General features: G+C 35.9%; 1 protein-coding gene across 1 annotated transcript in view; it reads left to right on the top strand.

The window, feature by feature from the left end:
- The first annotated feature begins 6,573 nt into the window (after positions 1 to 6,573).
- The window catches only part of LOC144616066 (uncharacterized), a 36,751-nt gene continuing 18,230 nt past the window's right edge, over positions 6,574 to 25,094 (top strand). Inside the window, exon 1 of the mRNA XM_078445149.2 lies at positions 6,574 to 6,729. Within this exon, the coding sequence (XP_078301275.2) occupies positions 6,574 to 6,729 (156 nt within the window). The remainder of the gene's footprint in view (positions 6,730 to 25,094) is intronic.

The raw sequence follows: 25,094 nt of genomic DNA, 5'->3' as shown, positions 1-25,094 counted from the left end.
TCATGTTACACTAAATGGTGACTCTTTTAAATAGGCCATCCCCTTGAATTCAAATGGGAGTACAGATAAATTAAGCCTTTTTCATTTAGACTCTATTGACCTGATTCTACTATAATGTATTTTCATAAACACACATCTGTTGTTTATCATGAAAGACTAAAAGTATATTATAATTAGAAATCTGCTAGTAATTTATTTGCTTCTTAACCACCTGCTTCACACAGGATTATACTATCTTGTGATATAACGTCCTTTTATTATAAAAATGAAGTCTGTATATGAGAACATTATCCCATGTTTTGAAAATCATCTTGGTTTTAATATGATACTTATTTTCAATAAGTGCTTTTGTGTCACATTGGCAGTGATCTTGCAAGCAGAGACTATTGTTTTTTGGAAATATTCAATTACATTAACAGTGTCTTAATTATATAACAAAATAACAATCATGGTCAATCAGAAACCTCACTTGTTATTCTTATTATTCCTAAAATTACACAGTATATCTATCTCTCAAAAACAGTTTTCTCAACTTTTCTATACTGAAAAATTATCCTCTTTTCCTAAAACAAATGATTATAATTTTATCATTTTTGTTCTGAGTAGAATCCATTGCTCAGTTACAATATCAAAATGTTACAGATATTTTTAGAGGTCTTGCTTCACAGAATTGGCATTACCTATTGAGTTTAGTTAAATCTAAAAGACTTTTTTTTAATAAAGCCAAGTCAGGGAATAGGTAGACCAAGCACTCTTAAGATAGCAATACATAGGTGGATCAAAAACAAGAAAATAATATTTCAAAGATAAAGAAAGTTTCAAAATCTGATATAACTTATATAGACAAATCAGTAAAAACCTATGGAGAATAAATTTATCCCTTTCTTTAAACATTCCATTTGGTACAATATTTGCATCATTTACTAGATGTTTAAATTATAAATACAGCTAGACAAAGATGAGAGGACATTTTTGGAGTTCTCTTTACAAGACACTTCAAAGATATTTGAGAAAAGACATTGTATAAATTAAAGATTTAGAACTTCAGAGTTCAATAATTCAAATAATTAAATAGAGAACAAATGAATTAAATTTAGATTATATTGTTTTCTATTTGGGTCTGTAATTTGGAATGTGAAGGAAACAGTCAGACCAGAAGGCTTCATTATTGGGTAATGAGACAAAAACAGTAATTAAATAAAAATATAGGCAGGGATTGTGTTTTCCAGCTATGATTTCTTAGAATTAAAGACTGGGAATTCTGAGTTTAAAATTTTTTATTTCCCCATTGAATTAAATTGACACATTTTTCAGAGACCATACATATGTGGATCTATTTGTGGACTATCCTGTTTCAATGAAATTTATTTTTATCTTTACACCAATACTACAATGTACTGATTACAGTAAATTCATATTAAGTCTTGAACTCTGATAGTGTGAATACTTGTACTTGTTTTATTTTTTTCCTAATTATTCTAACTATTTCAATGTTTGGAAGGGGTTGCATTTCCAAGTGAATTTTAGAATCAGCTTTTTAACATACTGAAAAGATGTTCATAGAAATTATTTTGATTACATATATCAATTTGGGCAAAACTGACACAATACACTTGAATCTTCTGACACATCAACACAATATAGCTTTTCATTTAAGTCTCCTTTATATCTTCCCGAAAATGTACTTTTCCGTATGAAAGTCTCACATGGTTTTATGTTATTGTAAACAGTATAAATAGTTTATGTATTATCGCATATTAGGCCACAAAACAATTCTCAACAAATTCCAAAAAATCGAAGTCACACCATGTACCTTTTGTGACCACAACACTATGAAACAAAAATTACACAAGAAGAAAATCTGGAAAGAGCACAAATACATGGAGGTTAAATAACATGTTGCCAAACAATGTCAACCAAGAAATCAAAGAAAAAATTAAAAACTTACATGGAAACGAATGAAAATGAAAATACAATGGTCTAAAATTTTGGGGATACAGCAAAAGTGGTCCTAAGAGAAACGTTTATGGCAATACAGGCCTACCTCAAGAAGCAAGAAAACCTCAAATAAACAACTTAAACGTATACCTAAAGGAGCTAGGAAAAGGAGAAAAAAACAAAACCCAAAACTAGTAAAAATAAATAATAAAGATTAGAGCAGAAATAAATGATATAGAAACTAAAAAAAAAATAAAAAATAGAACATCTCAATGAAAACAGGAGCTGGTTCTTTGAGAGATCAACAAAATTAATAAACCTCTAGTCAGATTGATCAAAAAAAAAAAAAAAAAAAAGAGGGAGAGAGAGAGAGAGAAAGCAAGAGAGAGAGAGAACCCAAATCCAACGAAACAAAATCATTCTTGAAAGAGACTTAAAAACCAACACCACAGAAATACAAACAACTGTAACAGAATGTTATAGAAACTTATATGCCAACAAATTGGACAACTTATTTATTTTATTTATTTCTTTTTTTTAAAGTAGGCTCTATGTCCTATATGGGGCTCCAGCCCTAAGATCAAGAGTCACATGTTCTCCTGACTGAGCCAGCCATACACCCCCAAATTAGACAACTTAGAAGAAATGGATAAAGTCCTGGAAACATAACCTACCAAAATTGAAGCAGGAAGAAATATAAAATTTGAACAGATGAATTAACAGCAATGAAACTGAATCAGTAATCAAAGAATTCCCAAAAACCAAAAGTTCAGGACCAGATGGCTTCACAGGCAAATTCTACCAAACATTTAAAGAAAAGTTAATACCTATTCTTCTCAAACTATTCCAAAAAAATAGATAGAAGCGAAACTTCTAAATCCATTCTATAAGGCTATTATCACCCTGATACCAAAGCCAGATAAAGATATCACAAAAAAAGAACTACAAGCCAATATCTCTTGTGAATGTAGATGCAAAAATCCTCACAAAAATATTAGCAAACTGAATCTAGCAATACATTAAAAAAATCACACACCAAATGGAATTTATTCCCAGAATGCAAGGGAGGTACAATAGTCACAGAACAATCAACATGATATGTCACATTAATAAGAGAAAGTATAAAAACCACATGATCATTTCAATAGATGAAGAAAAAGCATTTGGCAAGGTATAACATCCATTCATGATAAAAACTCTCTGCAAAGTAGGTCTAGAGGGTTTAATAAAGGCATTATATGAAAAACCACAGCCAACATCATACTCAATGGTAAAAACCTGAGAGATTTTCCTTTAAGGTCAGGAACAAGACAAAGATATTCACTTCACCACTTTTATTCAACATAGTACTGGAAGCCCTAGCCACAGCAATTAGATACCATAAAGAAATAAAAGGCATACAAACTGGTAAGTTTGCAAATAACTCTCATATTTGCAGATTACATGATGTTATGTGTAGAAAACCCTAAAGACCACCAAAAAACTATTAGAACTGATAAATGAACTCAGTAAATTCACAGAATACAAAGTCAATGTACAGAAATCTGTTGCACTCCTAGGCAGTAATAACAAAGCAGAAAAAAGTGAAATTAAGAAAACAATCCCATTTACAACTGCATCAAAACAATAAAATATCCAGGGATAAACTTAACTGAAGAGATAAAAGACCTGTACTCTGAAAATTATAAATCACTGATGAAAGAAATTCAAGATGACACAAAGAAATGGAAAGACAGTCAATATTTTAAACTGCTTTTTAAATACAAAAATATGTAGAAATACAAGTACATAGAAATTCACTATTTTCTTTAAAATACTATGTCTTATGTCCTTCCTATATTGACTTATAATATTTGTTAGCCCTTCTGTGTTTTACATATGATTATATGTGTACAACCATAACATCTGCATGTAAAATAGGTTTTATTTCTGTCCTGTCAATCTTTGTTACCTTTCTTGCCTTATTGCATCAGCTAGAACCTCCAATAAAGAACTGGAGAGAAATGATAGGAGCACATATCCTTGTTCTTTACTTTATGTAAATAAGTATTCAGCATTTCACCTTTGAGTATGATGATAACTGAATTTTCCATAAATAGTGTCTATGAAATTTTCTATTTACAAGTAAGTAACAGAAATTTACTTCTCTTTCTACTTTGCTGAATGTGTGTTCATGAATTAAGATGAATATATTTTTCTCTTATATGTTAATACGGTGAATTATATTAATTGATTTTGAATAATAAACCAATTTTATATTCCTGGTATTGTATTCCTGTATTCTAATAGTCTATTACTGAATAACAAACCACAAAAACTTCGTGGAATAAAATAACCATTTAAACATACATATGAGGGGCGCCTGGGTGGCTCAGTCGGTTAAGCGTCCGACTTCGGCTCAGGTCATGATCTCTCAGTCTGTGAGTTCGAGCCCCGCATCAGGCTCTGTGCTGACAGCTCAGAGCCTGGAGCCTGTTTCAGATTCTGTGTCTCCCTCTCTCTGACCCTCCCCTGTTCATGCTCTGTCTCTCTCTGTCTCAAAAATAAATAAACGTTAAAAATAAATAAATAAAAAAATAAACATACATATGATTCTTTGGCTAAGGAATCAAAACAGGGCACTGTGGAGATGATCTTTTCTCTAAAAGGGATGGAGAAGTCTTATAATGAAGAGAACCTAGTTTATGCTAATTCACATTGGATGTAAACATAAGTGAAAAAAAACCTTAATTTTTAAAACACTGATCTTTGGTGTGGTTTAGAATAGCACCTAACTTATTTGTGGACAATAATATCACTTATCCCATAGACTTATTGTGAAAATTAAACAATAATTATAATGTACTTAAATGAGTGAGGCACATGCAAATCTCTGTTATATGCATTTGTTTTATAAATTAAACATAGAACATTAAGTCATCCCAGTTTAACTCATTATATGCTTTTCAAAAACCTGTTCACTTGGGATCCATATTTCATGTTAACTGCATCATCAATTTTAGTTCTAATATAATTCTTTCATGCTACTCTTCTTTCTACTCTTATTGTCAAAGTCCTAGAGCTTTATCTAAGCCAGGGTTTATCAATCTTGGTACGATTGACATTTTGAGACAGATAATTCACTTGCAGGTGGGGGGAAGGGAGGCTGTCTTGTACATTATTCAATATTCAATAACAGCATCCTGACCAATATCCACTAGACACCACTAGCAGCCTTCCCAGTTGTGACAACTCAAATGTATCTCCAGGTATCTCTCTTGTACCAATGAAGAGAAAAAAATCAGATGTCTCCACAGATGACCTTACCAGCAGAAAGAGAAGGTAACTGTTTCCGTCCCATTTTAACCCTTGTTGGAAGAGGTCTTCATGGCATGACTGCCAGTTGACCCACAAGTTAGACCCAGGCAATCCCAGGCTCCTCACTCCCTCCCCTGTCCTTGGATTATATGTTCTACTCACTGCTTCTGGAGTAGGAGCTACATCAAGGATGCAGCCTTGAGAAAGTAATGTGTTATTGAGACAATATGGACTGTATATATGACTGAACTCCAGTAAGACTTCTACATAAACTTTGCAGATTCTAGTGGGCAGTTGTGGAGTCTACTTGTCTTGTGGCCAAGACAAACCTTGTCTGTAAGTTCTCTTGCTGGGGTACCTAGGAGGCTCAGTCAGTTGAGCGTCTGCTCTTGATTTCCACTCAGGTCATGATCTCATGGTCATGAGACTGAGCTCCATGTCAGGCTCTGTGCTGACAGTGCAGAGCCTGCTTAGGATTCTCTCTCACTCTCTGCCCTTACCCCAATTGCAGACATGTGTGTGCATGCATGCACTCTCTCTCAAAATAAATAAATAAACTTAAAATAAATAAGTTAATAAATGAAGAAGGAGGGAAGGAGGGAAGGAGGGAGGGAAGGAAGGAAGGAAGGAAGGAAGGAAGGAAGGAAGGAAGGTGCTTTGCTTATTAAAATTGCCACCTACCAATCTAGAGGGGTCTGCCTGTTTCTTTGGTCTCTCCTTGTCCCTCATGTATGGGGGCTGATTTCAAATTTTACTCGGGAGACCAATAAACAGGTCTTGGAAAAGAGGCATCCATAAGGGAAATCCTGAGTTGGCTATCAACCTCCATGTGAAAAGGGATGAGCCATGTGTTAGATATTTGTGGATCCTGTGTAGGTATGGGGAAATCCTAAAAATAGCAGCTGGACTAATACACTTGTTTGAGGAACTGCATTTGTGCACTGTGGCCAAAGAAAACAAATGGTTTCCACAGTGGGCTGTGGGCAGTTCAGCCGGCCACAGATGTCCAACTACAGGCTGGAACTCGAGTCAGGAAGTTAGGAGAAAAGCTGACATTAGAGAAGAACATGCAGTTGTCTACCACTCTGCCAACTTTGAGGCTAGCAGACAAGGTGGAAAAACAAGATGATAAGTTAGAGACCTTAGCATGTCATTTTGCAAAGCTAAGAGTGTGCAAGCTGCTGTAGAATAAGGTCCTAGTGTTTGTGCAAAAGCCTGACTAGTACACTAAGAGCTGTAATGTGATGAGAGTAAAGAGGAAGATGTTGTGGTAATTGAGAGTGAAACAGATAAGTGCCTCAAGCTGCCCAACCCCTAGCATGCCATCAAACCCCTACAATGGAAAGCAAAAACACAGCAACAAATCCAGCCAATAAGTCATCCCTGTTTCAGGAAATGTTTGTGCTGGGAGAATATACTCTCACTCAGAATATTGACATAGCTGCCAAGTTCCAGCAGAAGGCCAGGAAAAACATCCTGGCATCGCTAGTGTGGGTATGGGCTACAGGGGTGATGGTGTTTCTCTGACCAGGCAAGAAGAAAAAAATAATAAAGTGAGCAACATCACGACATACCCTGCCCTCCAGCAATGCCTGCATGGCACTCTCTTATAGATTGAATTATTGTAGCCTACACAGAGGTTTGGCTCAATGAGGAGGGTCCCCCTGGGTATGTGGGACCCTGGAAATCAATAGAGGAGATACAACAAATTTTTAGGGAATTGGGAATGAGATAAGCCATCTATGCCCCTGTCTTTGAAGGCCCAGATCAGGCCACATTCACTGCAGGAATGAAAGTAAAGATACTCTAGTACAGAATTCAGGTATAAAATGCTGATATCCATGATGATCCCAGTTATTGAATAAGACATTTATGATGTTGGGCATTTCATTGCTGACCTGTGGAAAACTTAAAAGTCCTGGGAATGGATGTGGGCTGTGGCAAAGACTCAAGACAGACAGGGAACTCGAGAAGCCAGCTATCGCAATAGGGCTACAAAGAGTCAGGAAAAAATAACCTTAAAACAAATGTGGTTTGACCTCACAGCTGCCAGGACCGCACCTAGAAAGATAGACCAGCAACTCAGTGCTGTGTTGGTTGGCTTGTGGAAAGCTCTAAAAATGGAACACTTTAGACCTGCCCCTACTACTGCTAGTGCCCCACCTACTCCAGCAGAGGCCTCATGGATACAGTTCTATTTTGGGTGGGTGCCCCCCATGTCCACGCATAGAATGCAGGACAAGACTGCTTCCAGGTAAAGGTCACCGTAGGTGATCGGAGGCCTCACACTGAGTTCACTATTCACTGGTACCCCTCAGAAATAAAAAAAAGGTGATGGTGGTACTGGAGCCAAATGTATTCTAATACATGGTAACCCTGGAATTCCCTGGGTTTTCTGGCCCTCTTAGGACCATAAGTAGCCAGAAGTTATTTCCATAACTACAGTTATGGAAGTCAAATGGTTATGGTCAGGAAGGTCTCTTCGCTGCAGCAGATCGGGCATTCTCCCCTATGGGAATAAGAAGTTTTTATTTCTCCAATACCAGAAAACAAATAGGGCATTCTACAAAGTCAAACACTGAAAACGTCTATCAACAAATTTTGCCTCTAGGTTAGAGTAATCAAACAAGTATGGAGGGGAAACACCAACTGGGAACTAGTAGGCTTATCATTCCTGGAAAAAGTGGTAACTGTCAAACAATATAAATTACCTGGGAAGCATATGGAAATAACCTATCCAAGAACTGAACTGAGTAGGCACTGTATTCCCTGTTCATAGTGCTTTCAATAGTCTATAAAAAAGCCAGCTGGCTCATGGTGGATGACCATGAACCACCGAGAACCAAACAAGATCTTTGCCCTCATCCATGTGCCTATGCTGCACACCGCTACCATCTTAGATACCCTGTCCATGGTCCTAGGAGTGTGCCATGATATACTGGGCTTAGCAAACGCTTTTCTCAGTATACCTCTAGTTACTAAGTCAGAAAATTAATTTGCCTTCATGTGGGAAGGATAATAATAGACCTTTTCAAGTGCTGTTTCAAGATACCCACAGCCAGACAATATTTCATAGGATGGGAGCCCAAAATATTTCCTTATTTTCCTCCCCCACATCAGTGAAATGGGCCCATTGTATTGGTGATATAATACTGACATAAGAAGGCTTGACTCTGCCATGAAACATTGCTGGAACACCTGCAAGAGAGAAGATGACTGGTGAACCTGTAGAAAATTCAAGGCTCTGTACCACCGTAAAGTCTCTGGGAGTTGTATGGTCAGATAAAGTGTTTGTTGACCCAAAAGCTCTTGTCAACAAAGCATAAGCCTATCCAACCCCTAAAAACATGAAAAAGGTGCAAGCTTTTGTGGAAATTTTGGAGTTTTGGAGGACTTTTGTTTCCCACCTAGCACAATGCCTCTGTCCCTTATACCACCTGGTAAAGAAAGGGCACGTGTGGGACTGGGGATGAGAGCAAGTTGCCTTTGAAAATGCAAAAATACCAGTGAAGCAGATTAAAGTTTTGGGCATCATCCAAGTAGGGCCACCATTTGAGTTAGATATACCTGTGACTTCAGAAGTTATAGGTAGGACACAGGCAGAAACAACAGAGGGTACCCTTCGATTTTGGTCCTCACTTTGGAAGGAGGCAGACACACCACCCCACAGAAAGCAATCGTTCCTAGAAATGTACACCACATTCCTCCAGGAAGAGCCTCTCATGAAGAAACAACAGACAATGATAAGAACTTCCCTTCCATCAAGGGGTGGGCTGGGAATATGACCCACTTCTACCATGGCTCAAATTCCCACTCTAAGTGGCATGCATCTTCACAGCACAGGAGCAGCACCCTGTCTGCCAGCCCACTGTCTCTAGAAATACAAGCACTACCAGGCTCTGTGGAATACATAGATTCTCCAAAAGTTCCTTCCCCCATTCCTGTCGTGGCCCCTGCAGCCTGTGGAAAGGGAATGGGGAAATCCCTGCTGATGACTGTTATATAGTTGGGTCTAGTTGGAACAATTTGGCCGTATGGCAATTTGTCCGTCTGGACTGCAGTTGCAATTCAGCACAATACTGATACAATCTAGATGGCAACAGGAATAAACACACAGCAGCATAGGAAGAGAGGCGACTTTAGTGCCTGAGTGGGATGGTGTATTGCCAAGGATGCGATATTACCCTTGAAATACGGTGACAGTTACTGTGTTAACAGCATGTCCTACATGTTTTAAACAATGCCCAAGACAACTGCCAAAGGAGCCTGGGGCTATCCACCAAAGTTCCTGACCAGTAAGAGATTGGCAAATTGAGTATAATGGCACCTTCCCTACAAGTGAGTGTTCTAAATATGCTTTGGTTTGTGTAGGCACTGTATCTGGCCTACACAAGCTTTCCCCTGTCATTGTGCAAACCAGCCTACTGCCACTAGGGGATTAGAAAAATTTAATATAATGTATGGATACAATTGTTGAAAAGAAAGTGATCCGGGATCACATTTTAATTGCTATGATATGCAAGACTAGGCAAAAGAATATGCCATTTACTGGAGGTTCTGTCTCTCCTATGACCAGCAGGTAGCAGGATTAGTAGAAAGGAAGAATGAAATATTAAAGCAGAAAGTTAACTTAGTAGCAAGTACAACCACTTTGGTCAGGTGGACTAAAGTACTATTCAGGATTTAATATAGTATTTGAATTATCAAGCTTAGGGCCTGGTGCCCCATATGCCAGACTGGGGACCCCTGCTGAGGCACCCAATATCATGAAGGTATGGAAATCATGGGATAGCCATTACCCTCTCACTGTGGACTAACATGCTATGCTGCTGAGAATACCAAGCCCCATCATTCCTGGGAGAGGTTTTATGTACCAGAATTTGCAATGGGATGGCCCACTGTGATGGATGAGTTACTTTATATCCTTGGGTAAGGGAGAACTTCTCACTCTCCACAGGGATCCACTGTCCTGCTATAAGCCAGACCTGTTGACACTATACCTGGAATGGAATGCACACCACTAAGAGGGGAGAGGGTAATATTCCTGGTCTGGCATACCCTGTCCCTAGTTCACCTTCTCATACCTAATTGCACTGCCTCCCCCAGCCAACATGTATGGTATAAACAACCAGGTCAAGCTGCAGCCACACTAACATGTCAGGATCAGGCCACAAGCATAATTCTTATAGAAGGGGAAGACTTTCCCATACAAGTTTCTAATAAATATCTGTCTTTTTTACTTTAGACTTCTGCTACTTTTGCGGTGTCTGGTCATAAGTTGGACACCTGATGGAAATGCCTTTTCTACAGTGGGCCCACTCATATGTCCAACAAAGGAATCAATCCAGCTGGTGGGTGTATGTAGGCAACTGCACCTCTCTAGTTCATCATGGTTGCCTCCTTATTCCCAAAGCCAAATGGGCATGTTCTCTTTTCTACTATTACAGTTTTTGTTCCTTTGTTCCCTCCATTGGCCTGAAGGATATTATAGAACACAAAGAAGCCTTTACTGAAGTCACTCGGCAAGCATTAAATGATAGCTGACAAAGCCTGCCCTAACTGAACCCTGAAATGTCTCTAATGAGAAAAGCTGTGTTCCAAAATAGTGTGGCCTTCTTTGGACATTATCACTGCCTTGCAAGGAGGCACCTGTGCTATTATCCAAGCAGAATGTTGTGTCCATACCTGATGAGTCTGTTAATGTATCATCTTTATTAACATGAGGCCATAAGTGAATGCCTGGAGAAATCTGAACCCTAGCTTAGGGGACTTAATAAATCAGTGATTTGAATCAAGGTGCTCTTGGTAGAAAAAACTTGTTACTTAATTTGGAAATCATTATTTTCCTCTACTTTTTCTCTTGCATGTGCCTATATTGTTGCCATAATACCTGCCTCTAGTTCAGGCAGACAGCCACCAACCAAGTCATCTCCATGCTAATAGAACCCCTTGCTAACCACTTAGGGCACACTGTGAAAGACGACAAACATGTAAGATGTAACAACATGAGAGATGGAATTTGGGGGAAGTCATGGGGAGAATGACTTCCAGATGACCTTCAAGCTGTACCTAGGCAATTGGAGGCTCCTTATCCCCTTTCCTCCCCTTGGAATGTACATTGTACCGACTATTCCCATATAAACTGCCATTTCAAGGATGCAGCCTTGAGATAGTAATGTGATACTGAGACTATCTGGATGGTATACAACAGTAAACCCTGTTAAGGAATCAATACAAACTCTTAAAATTTAGGCAGGCGGTGTGGAGATCTACTTATCTTGTGGCTGCCCAAAACAAACTTCATATTTAAGTTCCCTTGCTTAGTAAAACTGTCCCCTACAAATGTGCATTGGTCTGTCCCTTTTGTTGCTCTTTCCTGCCCTCTCAGTATGGGGGCAAATTTCAGAGTCCCTCTGGGTGCTCTCAAGGATCCAAACCAACAACCTTCAAATGCAATGGCTGTTTCTGCTTAGGGGAAGCCAGGTCAACATTGGCAATGAATTAAATGTGAGTCTACGAAATGTAGTCTTTAGCTTTATAACCTATACCATGAAGAAGTACAAGATACAATAAAGGTAGAATAGAGATGAAAAACCCACTCTACATCTGCCCGCTCAGTCCATTACAATAATTTATAATAAGTGCTTACTTTTACAATCTGAATCTAACCTATGTTTCCTGGCTTTTATCTGCACATTTCCCTTTATGAGACCTATATTCTAGTTAAACTGTCTTTTAAATACTCTGCACATATTCACTCAGAGTTCTCTAGACTACCTATTTCCTATCTTTGTAATTCTGTTCTTGGTTACACAATTTTCTGTTAATTCCTTCCACTCAGACTCTACTAACCAACTTAAAAATACTTACTTTTAAGATAATAAATGAAAACATCATCCATAATTTATTTAATTGTCCCAATAGAAAATATTATATTACCTCAAGTTGTGCAGATTGTTTACACCCCATTAATATAATTTATCATATATACATTTCTCATACAGATCTCATCTTCCTTAATAGAGAGTAAATTTATTAAAAAGTATCTATGAATATGTTTGTTGAATCAATTTATAAAAATTATTAGCAACTGGCTATCTTGAGGATGCATTAACTTTATTTGCTTTATTAAGTGAACACATTTATAAAAGTTCAACATTTATAAAGTTAAACAACTTATGACATATGCTAGTGAATACTTTAATATTTCTGAGTATTCAAAATACTTTAGGCTAAACTTTTAAAACAATAGGAGACACTTATTATTTAGATCATGACCATCACAACTAAATAATCTAGAAAGTTATTAATGAAAGAAATAAATTTTAATGTTTAGTAAGATTTTTTTTTTAATTTAAAAATAACAATTCTCAAATATTTTCATACTACCAACTAGTCATCATGGATTTTTCAAAGTGGAATTTAAGAACAAATTTCCACTAACTTATCCTCATGGTCACAAAATACATGACTCTTATGTGGTATATCCAAGTAAGTCATGTTCCCGTATTTTATATTCCTAAAGAATTACATGTTATACTCATATCTATTGTGGAAAATTTTAAAATGTCAACCCAATGAGAACAAACGGAGGCTATTTCTTCAGTGATTACTATAGCAAGGGGGTCTGCCACCATCACTGAGTTTGGCAAAGGCTCAAAGGCAGGCAGGGAGTAGGAAAGCTTTATAGTGAAAAAACTGGAAGGCTCTGGGTGTGTTGAGATTGGAGGTTGTTGAGACAAGAAAGAAAGCAAACACTTAACTTTCTGTTTGTTTGTTTGTTTGCTTATTTTCTGAGTTGAACATGGGGGCAAAAATATAAAATTTGGCAGCTGTTGACCAAGTCCTGACGTCTCTGAGCACATCACTGCATAAGTTGTTATTTGGTTTCCTCGGCTTCTGGGTCAGAATTCTATTGTCATAGATTATTTGGCTATTGTCTATTTGTATATTCAGTCTCTCACTGTCATAATTACATGCTCTAATATCTGGTTGTTTTTCTTCCTTTCTTATCTCCCCCTTCCAACATTCATTTCCTTCCTTCAACCAACAAATATTTATATAGCACTGTGTCAGGCAGTGGCCATATAATGACAGCCCTCATTTCATACAGCTTATAGTTGACATGAATAGTGTGCATTTTGTTTCAGCCAGACAGACATGGGGGGAGGACATTAGCAGTATAGACTCCTGTTTGACCTCATAACTGGAGGCTAAAGATGCAACACATTTAGCCAAGTGAAAGGCACTTGCCCAATGGGAAGTCCTCTGAACAGACAGCAGCCTATTTGAAGGTCTGCAATTAGAAATTTGTTCGCTGGAGTCAATGTTAGGTCACTAGTATAGGTAGCATGCGCTGGCTTAAAATGAGGATATTGAGGGGCACCTGAATGGCTCAGTCAGTTAAATGTCTTACTTCTGATTTCAGCTGAGGTCATGATCTCATGGTTCATAAGATCTGACAGCTGAGAGCTAATTGGGATGCGTTCTCTCTCTCTCTCTCTCTCTCTCTCTCTCTCTCTCTCTCTCTCCCCTTCTCTCTGCCCCTCCCCCACTCATATTCTCATTCTCACTCTCTCTCAATATAAATAAACTTTCAAAAATAAAAATAAAAAATAAAATGAGAATGTATTTGTGGAGAATTTAAAGAATTAGCTATCTAAAACAGATGGAAATCTTTAAAAAGGGCTCACATTCAGATTCTGCCTAGCTAAATGGCATTCCCCTGCAGTGAAGAATAATCAGTAGTTGTTAATTGTGCAGGTTACATACCCTTTCTCAAATTCAAATGGCAGAATCATTTTCTATAAAGTTAAAAATTTGGACCAGAAATGTAAGAATTGACAAAAATATATATTTTCCCAAGATAATGCCGAAGATTTGTCTATGGAACCTTCCTGGGATTCCAACACTGCATAATTCTATTCCTGATTTTACCCATATTTCACCAAAATACTTGTGCCCTCCATCACAGCCAACACTTTGAGCTGCTGGAGCCCAAAATGGTAAGCAAACACTACATTATTGTATAAAGTAGACTTATACTTTTACATGATCAGGATGGTGGGAAATAGGCTTATATGGAACTGTAATCATGTGGTAATAAGTCCTGATCATTCAATAGCTAAAATCCACGTTCTGTCTACTAGTTAGGCCACTTCAGTTCTGGAAGTGTGCCTGTTACAGCTTGATTTTAACTATGAATACAGTACTTCAGGATGTGGGTAGAGCACTTTTAAAAAAATTAATGAGAAAGGCCTGGGTGGCTCAGTCAGTTGAGAATCCGACTCTTGATTTAGGCTCAGGTCATGATCTCAAAGCTTGTGGGTTCGAGCCCTGTGTCTGTCGGGCTCTGTCCTGACAGTGTGGAGCCTGTTAGGGATTCTCTCTCTCTCTCCCTCCCTCTCTGCTTCTCCCTGACTGGCACTTTCTATTTCAAAAATAAATAAATAAACTTTAAAAAAAATAATGAAAACCTCACAGATCGGAAATGGAAAAAAATAAGAAAACAAAAAAATATATAACCAAAGTCAGTATAACCACCAATGACATAAGGGTAATTACTTGTAAGAATTAGGTACCAATATTTAAAAATTATGGAACAGGAATTTGTGGTATTTCGGACAGAAGTCTATGGGCAGTCAAATTATATTTTCACTCTATACTGGTATAATTACAAAGTTTTACTTTGTACATATATAACTTTCATAATTAAAGCCGCATTATGAAAAGAGAAAAATATCATGTTTGAAAGGTATTTAAGTGCTAATATGCTAATTCTGAAAAGTATGCACAGAATGATCTGTTTTGTGTCAAAATAGATAAAAATGTAAACATGTAAAAGATAGCTTTGCATATATATAATTGAATATATTCATATAAACATTTTGAAAATGTATATAGATAAACGGATACAGATATATGCTTAAGTGTGCACTCAAAAAGGTCTGGAAAAATGCACAAACAACTGGATTATGGTTACACATGGCGAGTGGATGTATGAAAGAGGGAGTATGAGAACTGAGAATGGATAATTTTTAAATTTTCAAATCTCTATTATTTGGATAATATTTAACAGTGATCAATAATGTTCTACAATTTAAGCAAAATATTATTTTATGTTGTTATTTATTTTTGATAGAGAGACAGGGCAAGCTGGGGAGGGACAGGGAGAGAAGGACAGAGAGAAAATCCCAAGCAGGCTCCCTGCTGTCAGCGTGGAGCCTGATGCAGGGCTCAAACCCATAAACACTGAGATCAAGATCTGAGCCAAAAACAAGAGTTGGAAGCTTAATCGACTGAGCTACCCAGGTGCCCCAATAAATGTTCTACAATTTAAAATAAGCAAATGTGTTAAACAAGCACATGAAGGAACGGTATAATGTGATTAATTATGTAAAATTTCTGAGTTGAAAGAGAATATGGAATCTATTTGAACAAACATCAACGATACACTATAATAAGTATTGGAACATAAAGAAGTAAAGGAAGAGACTGTGGTGAGACTACTTAAACTCTATCATTGCGTAGAATTTCAAGTGTGTTTGTTAATTTTCTAATAGAAACTACTCTCTTAATATATTATAATGACAAATTTTCATCTTGTAAAGAGAAAAACTTTCCCTGTGGTATAATCATATTTATACTTTTGTTTCTGTTTTATTTTGTAAAATATTCTCTAAAACATTCATATTTAAGACATGGTTGAAATAATTCATTTTAGTGTTTGACCTTGAACATAAGAATAAAGCCAAGATATGCTGTCTCTACTTGTACACAGGGAAACAACTGATCATATTTAGCTATTCTAAGGAAATAATGCCATGTAAATACCCTTTCTTTTTATAGAAAACTACTGTATATGGATTTTCTTTGACATCTTACTATAAGCTCTGGTTGCTTTTGTAGTGAGAACCCAGCAATTCATCTGAAAGGTCATTCAGGACTAGGCACAATAATTTCAGCTGATCAAATCAATTATTTATACAATGAACTACAGTATGGTTCCCTCTAGAAATTACCTTATTATAGCTACTCACTCCCACTGAACTCTAAGAAAAGTGACATTTTGAAATACAAAGCTTATTCTCTTCAGTGAGCTTAATACGTATCGGCATCTCTCTGCGGCTCTTTTCTCTATTGAATAGCTGTCAGTCAGCAAGAGAGGGCCCATTCCCCAAGCACACTGCACAGTAGGTTTTCTTGACGTGATGGAAAATTTTCCAGTTGGCAGAAGTAAAGATTGAGGGAGGTAAAGCTTTGGACTCAGCATGAAAGGTAATAGAGCTATTAGCCAAATACCAAATTCAGAGATGCTGGTACTGCACAACCAGGCAGCTAAGAAGGAGTTTTAATGTCCTGTGGGGCACAAGTTTAGGAAAGTGTTTGGCAGATTAAAGCATACAAACAGAAAGGGGAACATCTTTGAAATAGAGCTTTTGGTATGGAAATTAGTGTCATTTTAAATTAACAATTATATTTAGTAGACGGAGAAACGTTGGACACAAAGTGGACAAGATGTTAGCATCCAGATAATGATATAATTACAAAAATAATCTGCTACCATGAACCCTAGCTCTAATAAAATAATCACATCTATGACCCCCATGACCCCTGAATTTTACTATATTCTCTGGTGCTGTATTTATTTATTATGACAAGACTGACTGCCTAAAACTGTCAATATAATAATCTATAATGTCTAAGAGAATTTTATATCCATGTTCGTTCAACATTTTATACTTAAGTGAAACTACAGAGTGCTCAAAGGACCTACTTTTTTAATGGATAATTAAAGAAAGAAATATTTAGGGGCACCTGGGTGGCTCAGTCAGTTGAGTGTCTGACTTCAGCTCAGGTCATGATCTAGCAGTTCCTGAGTTTAAGCCCTGCATTGACTCTGTGCTGATAGCTCAGAGCCTGGAGCCTGCGTTGGATTCTGTGTCTCCCTCTCTCTCTGCCCTCCCCTGCTTGCTCTCTCTCTCTCTCTCTCTCTCTCTCAAAAATAAACATTAAAAAAATAAATGCTTAAAAAATCATTAGAGCAATGCTATATTATGCCATAAGCAGGTGTACCTTAGATGAAGAATTTTAAACGTGTTAAATAACACAGCAAATTGGAGATTATGTTAGTGGTAAAGTGCTGTGCAAGAAGGGTTACCTCAAAACTAACAGTTTAAAACAACAAACTTTTATTGTCGTACCCTTTCTATAGGCCAGGAGTCTGGGCAGAGCTTGTGTGGGCCCTCCAGCTTAGTGTCTTTCACAAGGCTGTAATCAACGTGTTTGCTGGGACTGCAGTCATCTCAAAGCTCAACTAGAGGAGGCTCAGCTTACAATATTTCATATGACTGTTAGCAGAATTCAGATCCACGTGGGCTGTTGAACTTTGGACCTCAGTTTCTTGCTGGCTAGTGGCTGGAGGCCACCTTCATTTCCCTGGCATATGAGCCTCTACTTCAGCCAGCTCACGACATGCCAGCTGGCTCCCTCAGAATGAACTAGCAAGGAAGTACAGGAAGGTAGCCACACATTCTCTCTGTAACCTAATCTGGGAGTGACATTCCAAGAGTTTTGCAGTACTCTATTTGTGAGAAGTAAGCCACCAGGTCCAGTCTGCACACACCAGCATGAATGCCAAGCACTGGGAATCACTGGGGCCATCTTAGAGACTACCATAATGGTTTGGCTACCTTAGATTGGCTTCCAGTGAAACTCTGAATGTAAGACAGGGAGAAACATTTGTATGTTATTACATAAATGTAATTAGATTACACATAGGTATTAAATTATTATCTTAATTTTCAAAAACCTTTTTCAAGCTTGATTTTTTTTCTGTTATAAACATAAAATTCTGAAGGTGAATTGGTAAAGAGCCCAAGTCAGGAAGTCATTTATATTGAGGTGTTCTCTAAAATAATTTATGGAAGAAACTCTTTCAACTAGCCCTTGCAGGTTTTCTCAAAAGATATTCTTCAAAATGAAATTGCCTTGAATTTTGGCAATTGGTCCCTAGAGCTTAGAGGAGACCATATGTCCAGCTAGCTCAATTTGTACATAAAAAAAAATCAGTGACAGGAATATCATGAATAAACAGAGACACCATCTACAATTCACTGTCAAGCACACGCATCAGACTCACATAGCATCTACTCATATCTGTTTACATATTAGACATCACTATTACTAGCCAAAGTAATGTAAGCAAACGCATTATAGTCTAAAAACAATGGAAACAAAAGCAACACATGCTTATAAACTCAAAAATGTATGATTCTTTAAATTGATTTTGTTTTTATTTAGGCTATTTTAAACAAAACTGGTAGAGATTCTTGACAAGTAATGGTCTATAATATGTTGAAGAGAGCATTCTCTGCAAGGTTTAGTCAACACCAATTAGCACTTCTGTTATGTCATTTATTAAGTAGTTAATATTCTGGTGGTGAATTACTCATATCACCAAAAAAAATTAATAAAGATAAATCTAACAGCTTGTTCCAATAGCTATCATCTCTATCTGGTCTCCTGCTTCTATCTTTTCCCACTTTTAATCCCATACAACATGGCAGCCAAAATGATCCTATTAAAATTTATGTCAGTAATGTGTTTTGTTTTATTTTGTTTTGTTTTGTATTGTTTTGTTTTCCCTTGGAGATAGGAAGCCATTCATGAAATCCTCCAAAGGCTCATTTCACCACAAGGAAAAAACAAAAGTCACTGAAGTGATAAGAAGAACCTAGATCATCTAGTACCTGCTATTTCTCTAATATATTTTATCTTGTTCCACTGTGGCATTCTGCTCCAGACACAGTGGCCTGCCAGACAGGGACAGGCTCTTACTGAAGATGCCATTTGACTAGAGGACCTGCATAAAGTGACAGAGTAAGACATGCAACTATCTCAGAGGAAAAACATTCCAGGCAGAGGAAATAGGAAATATATAACCTTGAATTAATACCACTAATAAGCACAGATTATGAAAAATTAGACAGTTACTGAGGACAAGATTGTTTCAATGTTTATTGAGATACTGACATACAATGAACTGCATATATTTAAAGTATAAAATTTTTTTATAAATTTTATACTTTATATTTAAAATTATAAATAAATTTTATAAATTATAAAAAAAAAAGTTTTTACTTCTATATTTCACTTCCTTTCCATCCAGACAGCTAAATGTTTCCACACAATTTGTTGAAAATACTATTTGTCCACCAGTGAATCCTCTTAGAACTTTTGTTAAAAAGTGAGTTATGGTCAGACTTATGGTATACTTCATGAATTTGTTTCTGTTTCATTATTCATTTTTTTGATGCCAATACCACTCTATGTTGATTTATCATGCATCTTGAAATCAGATGTTAGCCTCTTGCATTACTGCTGCCACATTATTACCACAAACTCTGTCTTAAAACAACACACATTTCATGTCTTAACGTTTTAGAGGTCAGAAGTCTAAAGCAAGTATCACTGGCCAAAAATCAGAGCATCAGCAGAGCTGCATTCCCTTCTGGAGGCATTAAGGGAGAATCCAATTTCTTAACTTTTCCAATTGCTGCAGATCTCCACTACTTCTATTAGTACAGCTCTCCCTTGTCTCTTCGCTGCCTGGCAAACACTAGATTCCTTGTCTCTCCTAAAATCTCAACTTGGTCATTTCAACTTAAAGTGAACTTCTGAGTTTCACTAGTGTTCCCCCTCCAAGTGCCGTGACCTGGAAAACCCACAGGCAGAATCCTAGGCCAATTCAAGGGATCCCTTCATTTGCTTTACCTTCTATCACTGCCCAATGTCTTCTGTTAGCTGTTATTGGATATTTGAAAAGAAAGGTGTTTTCTATTTTTTTTATCCAGTATTCATTTTTTTAAAGCAGAGGAATGAATCTAGTTATTTTACTCCACCTTGGAAACAGGAGGCTCTGTTTATGTCTACTTCATATATGACCAGTTTTATTTAGTTCCTTTCTACTATCCACTAAAAGGAACTATCAAAGCTACACTATTTATGACTTAAGATATATTCTATTATTTCAAGTTCCTCAAAGTCGAGTCTTCCCATACATACTGTCATTTTCCTACCCAATACTGACCAATTCTTCCCACCTTTATCTTTGTCTTCATGTTTCTCCAACCTGATATTTTATTCTTTCATTATTGTCCTTTGCACACATAATGCTCTATGTTCAGTAATAGCAATATACTTGTAGTTTGAACATCGTAGCCTATTTCAGGCTTTATCTTGTGCTTCTTCCTTCATTGCCAATATAAGTATCTTCCCACAACCTGGATTTCCTAATTACTTAACACATAGTTCTTTCTTTAAAAAAACAATGTTTATGGCCCCTTCCATTTGAATTGACAATAGTCTCTCTTGTGTTCTCACTCTTCTCTAAATTTTATTAACGCTGACAAACTTTTTTTCATCTGCTTAACTTACTGTTAGATTATAAATAACTTTATGAAAATTATCACGTCTGTTCCATTTCTTTGTCCTCCAGAGCAAAGTATGCGATAAAAGATACGTTTCCAAACATGCTTTAAATAAAAAAATTATCGAATGACTGAATGAGCAAATAATTGAATATGCTCATTCCCAATGACATACTTATTAAAGTGCCATAATCCTTGCCAGTACACTGTAAGATTAAGGTTACAAACATGGATTACAATTAACAAATATAAGTAGGTAATTTCTCAATAAGCTGTAATTATGAAATTTAGTGATTGAGACAAATTATATGAAATATATGATATGCACATCTAAGTACACAGACCTCTGACCTTTCTGAAGAGTGTTTTTAGTGAAAAAAATTATACAGCTCTGTGTACCATATTTAAAAAATATGTACACTTAAGAAAATTCTGATAAAGAAATTTCTGCACAAATGGTGTTGATACATATTTTATCAATTCAAATCCTAGAATTGTGTCCTGCTCATTGTTCATTGGTAAAAACATATTTGTTAAATGTATAAAAAAGGAGGGAAAAAGGTATCAGCTGAACTTCTTTTTAGAAGATTTTTGTAAGCAATATGTTTGCTAAAAAAATATTTCCAGAGCTAAAACTCTTTAATATATGTATAAAAGTTGTTTTCCCCCCCAGGGAATAACAATAAATTTCAGTGTAGAAAAAAAACAAAACTTAAGATACTTTACAACTTGTGAATTTATATTTATAAGCCTACCATTCTTAGTAGAATTAGCACAATGAAGGGACTCAGAACAAATCCCCCCTAAAATGCGTCACTTTGGCACATGGACGATTTTGAGCTGAAGGCAATCAACATCATGCAGGCTCCAGAGAAATTTTGCCCATGCCTTAACACCCTAGAAAAATCTAAATTGTGATGTTTCCTATAATAAGAGTTATTACCAGAGATAAATTTTATTTGTGACCCATCTGTAAGGCAGAACTAACATTTAATTCCCAAACATATGCTCTTCTTCCTATTGCCTTATGAATTGCCCTCGTTCTTTTGAGAATCCCTATCCCATTCCTTAGCTTAAGATGGCATATATACCTCATTTTACCTTTTTGTGTTTGAACCTGTCATGTATGTGAGGTTCCCATGCATGCAACATTAAATTAGAATTTTTCCTGTTGATCTGTCTTATGTCAATTTAAATCTTACCAGAGGATTTGCCAGAAGAATAATCCTATGTCTTTTTCAAAGAATAATCACATTTTCCATTGCTGACAGTGTCCTTTACCACTGACACTATTATGAGGGATGACCTGGTGGTACTTAACATGGAATTTTCATTTAAATATTGGTTAAAACGGCACCTGGGTGGCTCAGTTGGTTGAGCATCTGACTTCAGCTCAGGTCATGATCTCATGGTCCATGAGTTCGAGCCCCATATCAGGCTCACTGCTGTCAGCATGAAGCCTGCTTTGATCCTCTATCTCCCTCTCTCTCTGCCCCTCCTCTGCTCACACACTCTCTATCTATAATAAATTTAATAAATAAAGAAATAAAAATTGGTTAGAAAGACACATGTGAATTATATAGGTCCAGTGTGTATAAGAAATGGAGAGCTTACTGAAGAACATCAATAATTGGAAATAGACTCTAAAAAATAAAACATGATATCTGTACTTAATGTGTTTTTAATGTCAATATTATTATGATTTATAGTAGCTTCTTCTGGGAAACAGTTAAGAATCAGAATATCATTAGAAACTTCTATAACCAATGATTTGCAAACTAAACCAATAAAATATGATAAGTGAAGGTTAGAAATAAAAATAGCATCAAATGTCCCATTTATTGATCACATTCTTTCCATGAACACCTAATTACTTAGTATTTATATTTTTGCTTCATAAAGCATTTTTTTTCTTTTTAAATTGTGATAGGAATGGATAGGATAGGATATGTAATGGTCACTATCCATGAGGAATGTTCTAGCAAAAAGCATAAATGTATTATTGCAGATATGCAATATTAAATGTTTCATTGTGACTTATTTTTATGATTATAACTGGAAAAAAACTAATGAAGATTATTAGATTTGTTTTAATGATTTAATATGAATTTCTTATATGCATAAAATAGCTTTTTATAGATTTTTGCAAAACTGAAATACCTAAAGACAATTCACTATTTTAAGGTACATAACCATGTCGACAATCTGAAAGTATAAATTTCAGCCAAATATTGGATGAACTGGCTCAAGCTCTGAATTATTGGATTTGAATGCATTTTTTTCTAATAGAAATTTGCATGCAATTCTCTTTGGTAAATAGGTCAAAAAAGTTAAAGCATATGTATGAATATACAATTACTTTAATTTTCCTTAGTTGCCTTGTTTACTTTTATGGTTATTGTAGAGAAATGTAATTTCAAATTTTACTGACAACAATCTATCACCTTATATCGTCTAGTTCATTCCTAGAATCACTGTATGCTTTTGTTTGTTTGTTTGTTTTTACTTTTTGAGCATTTTGCAGTTAGAAACCTGAATTAAATGAAAAAAAAATGTTTTTGTGCTATAATCTTGATCTTTAAATAATTGAATTGGACATTTGATTTAGTCATTTGTCAGATTCAGATCTATTCACGTGAAAGGAATATTTTCACCCAGGTTTCTTTTAGAGAAGTATCAAAGCAAAAATCCCAAAATAGTGTTTTATAAAGAGTAATTAATTTATCATTTTATTCTATAAAATTCAGTAGACAATCTTACCCTCCACCCTGTGAATTCTGCTATGGCCAACACCACTATTTAAGAATTGTTAGGTAGAAAGCAGATAATTAGTTCCTATTTCATCTATTAGAAATGATCTGAATTTAACTTCTAAGTTATCACATTACTGTCACATTTATTTGTAATTAAGCATTTTATACTAATTCTGATCCATAGCTTGCTGTTATTAGCATACAAATGTAAGCAATAACACAATCATAATTCTCTTTAAAGGATTAAGTTAGACTGTCCATAAACTAATGAGCAATAAAAAAAGAATCATGCAATTTCAGTTGCCAGTAGCTTTTCTACAACTTACACATTGCTGGAATAGAAATGATTCAGAAGGTTTTTTTTGTATTAGAGGAACTGTGAATATCTGAAATAGCCAAATGGACACATAATACAAAAAATTCTATAGAATGAAAAAACGACAGGATGTTTATTTTAAAATTTAAGCTATTGATTTAGGAACCATTGCTTAATATTTAAAATTATGTGAAAAATAAATAGTAAAGGAAGTTCAAAAGAAAAAATACCTTAGAACTGGTTGAACATGATTTATGAAATATGAATTTTTCAATCAAGCCATTTTATCCTAATTTTAAACTTAGAGTTTTTGTCTAAATAATTGCTCATTCTTCTGACTCCTAAAGAGTTTATTATATTCTAAATTGTGTGTGTGTGTGTGTGTGTGTGTGTGCACACGCGTGGTCAAACTGTCATAGTCATAGTGGTCCTTATGCAGTGGGGTGGCTATCGTGGCAGGCAGATTCTCATCCAGGTTTTTAAGCATTCTTCTCTAGTAACAGTATTGCATTGTGTCTAGCTCTGAATGCACACTATATTAAAGTCATTAACAGTTCATTTCTTTTACTTTCTTGTGTAGAAGAGGATAATAATACCAACGAATTCAAGTAAATACAGGATTTGCAGAAAGATGAAAATGGACATGCTAGAGGATTCCCAGTTTTCCTCCCATATTTCCACTATTGCTACCTTTTCTTTATTGCAAGTTACCCACACCCCCATCCTGTGAACCTTTACTAGCTGATAATCCTCTGAAGCTGACAAAAATAGTTTATAGAAATATTGTTTTGATGGCTGTCAGCATTATACCGGAGATCTCAAGCAAAGGGCATGAAAATAGGACCAATTTCAAACTGCAAGTTTTGACTAAAGCTGAAAACTGGCACTTAAACCAAAACCATAATGACAGGTACTTAATTTCTCTTAAGCTGTGACAACCCTGAGTCTGCCTTAGTAGGGCATCTCTGGGTCTTCAGGTGCTTCCAGATGCACACTGGCTAAATAAACCTTTTAACTTCTATTTTAGCCATTTAAATTTCTTTTCTGATAGATATGTAAATTCTATCCTGTTCTTTGGGTAGTGATTTCAACTGAATTTCTCTCCCCTATGTGAAAATGAATTTTGTCCCCATTTGCAATTTGCCACAACATTCTTTTACTTCATATAAATTTGCGCATTTTTCACTTTTTAAGTTAGTTATAACATCTGTCTATTCCCTCATATTATATGAGCAAAATAAACTAGATAATGTGAGTTCACTATTATACTATATGTAAGTCATGATTTTACCTTTTTTTAAAAAAATTATCTTTTAATGTCTTTTTGGGACCATTTTAAATGGGTCAGAACAGTTTCTG

The sequence above is a fragment of the Panthera onca genome, chromosome B1 (genome assembly GCF_046562875.1).
Source record: "Panthera onca isolate mPanOnc1 chromosome B1, mPanOnc1 haplotype 2, whole genome shotgun sequence".
NCBI lineage: Eukaryota > Metazoa > Chordata > Mammalia > Carnivora > Felidae > Panthera > Panthera onca.
This window is presented reverse-complemented; position numbering and strand designations above follow the sequence as displayed.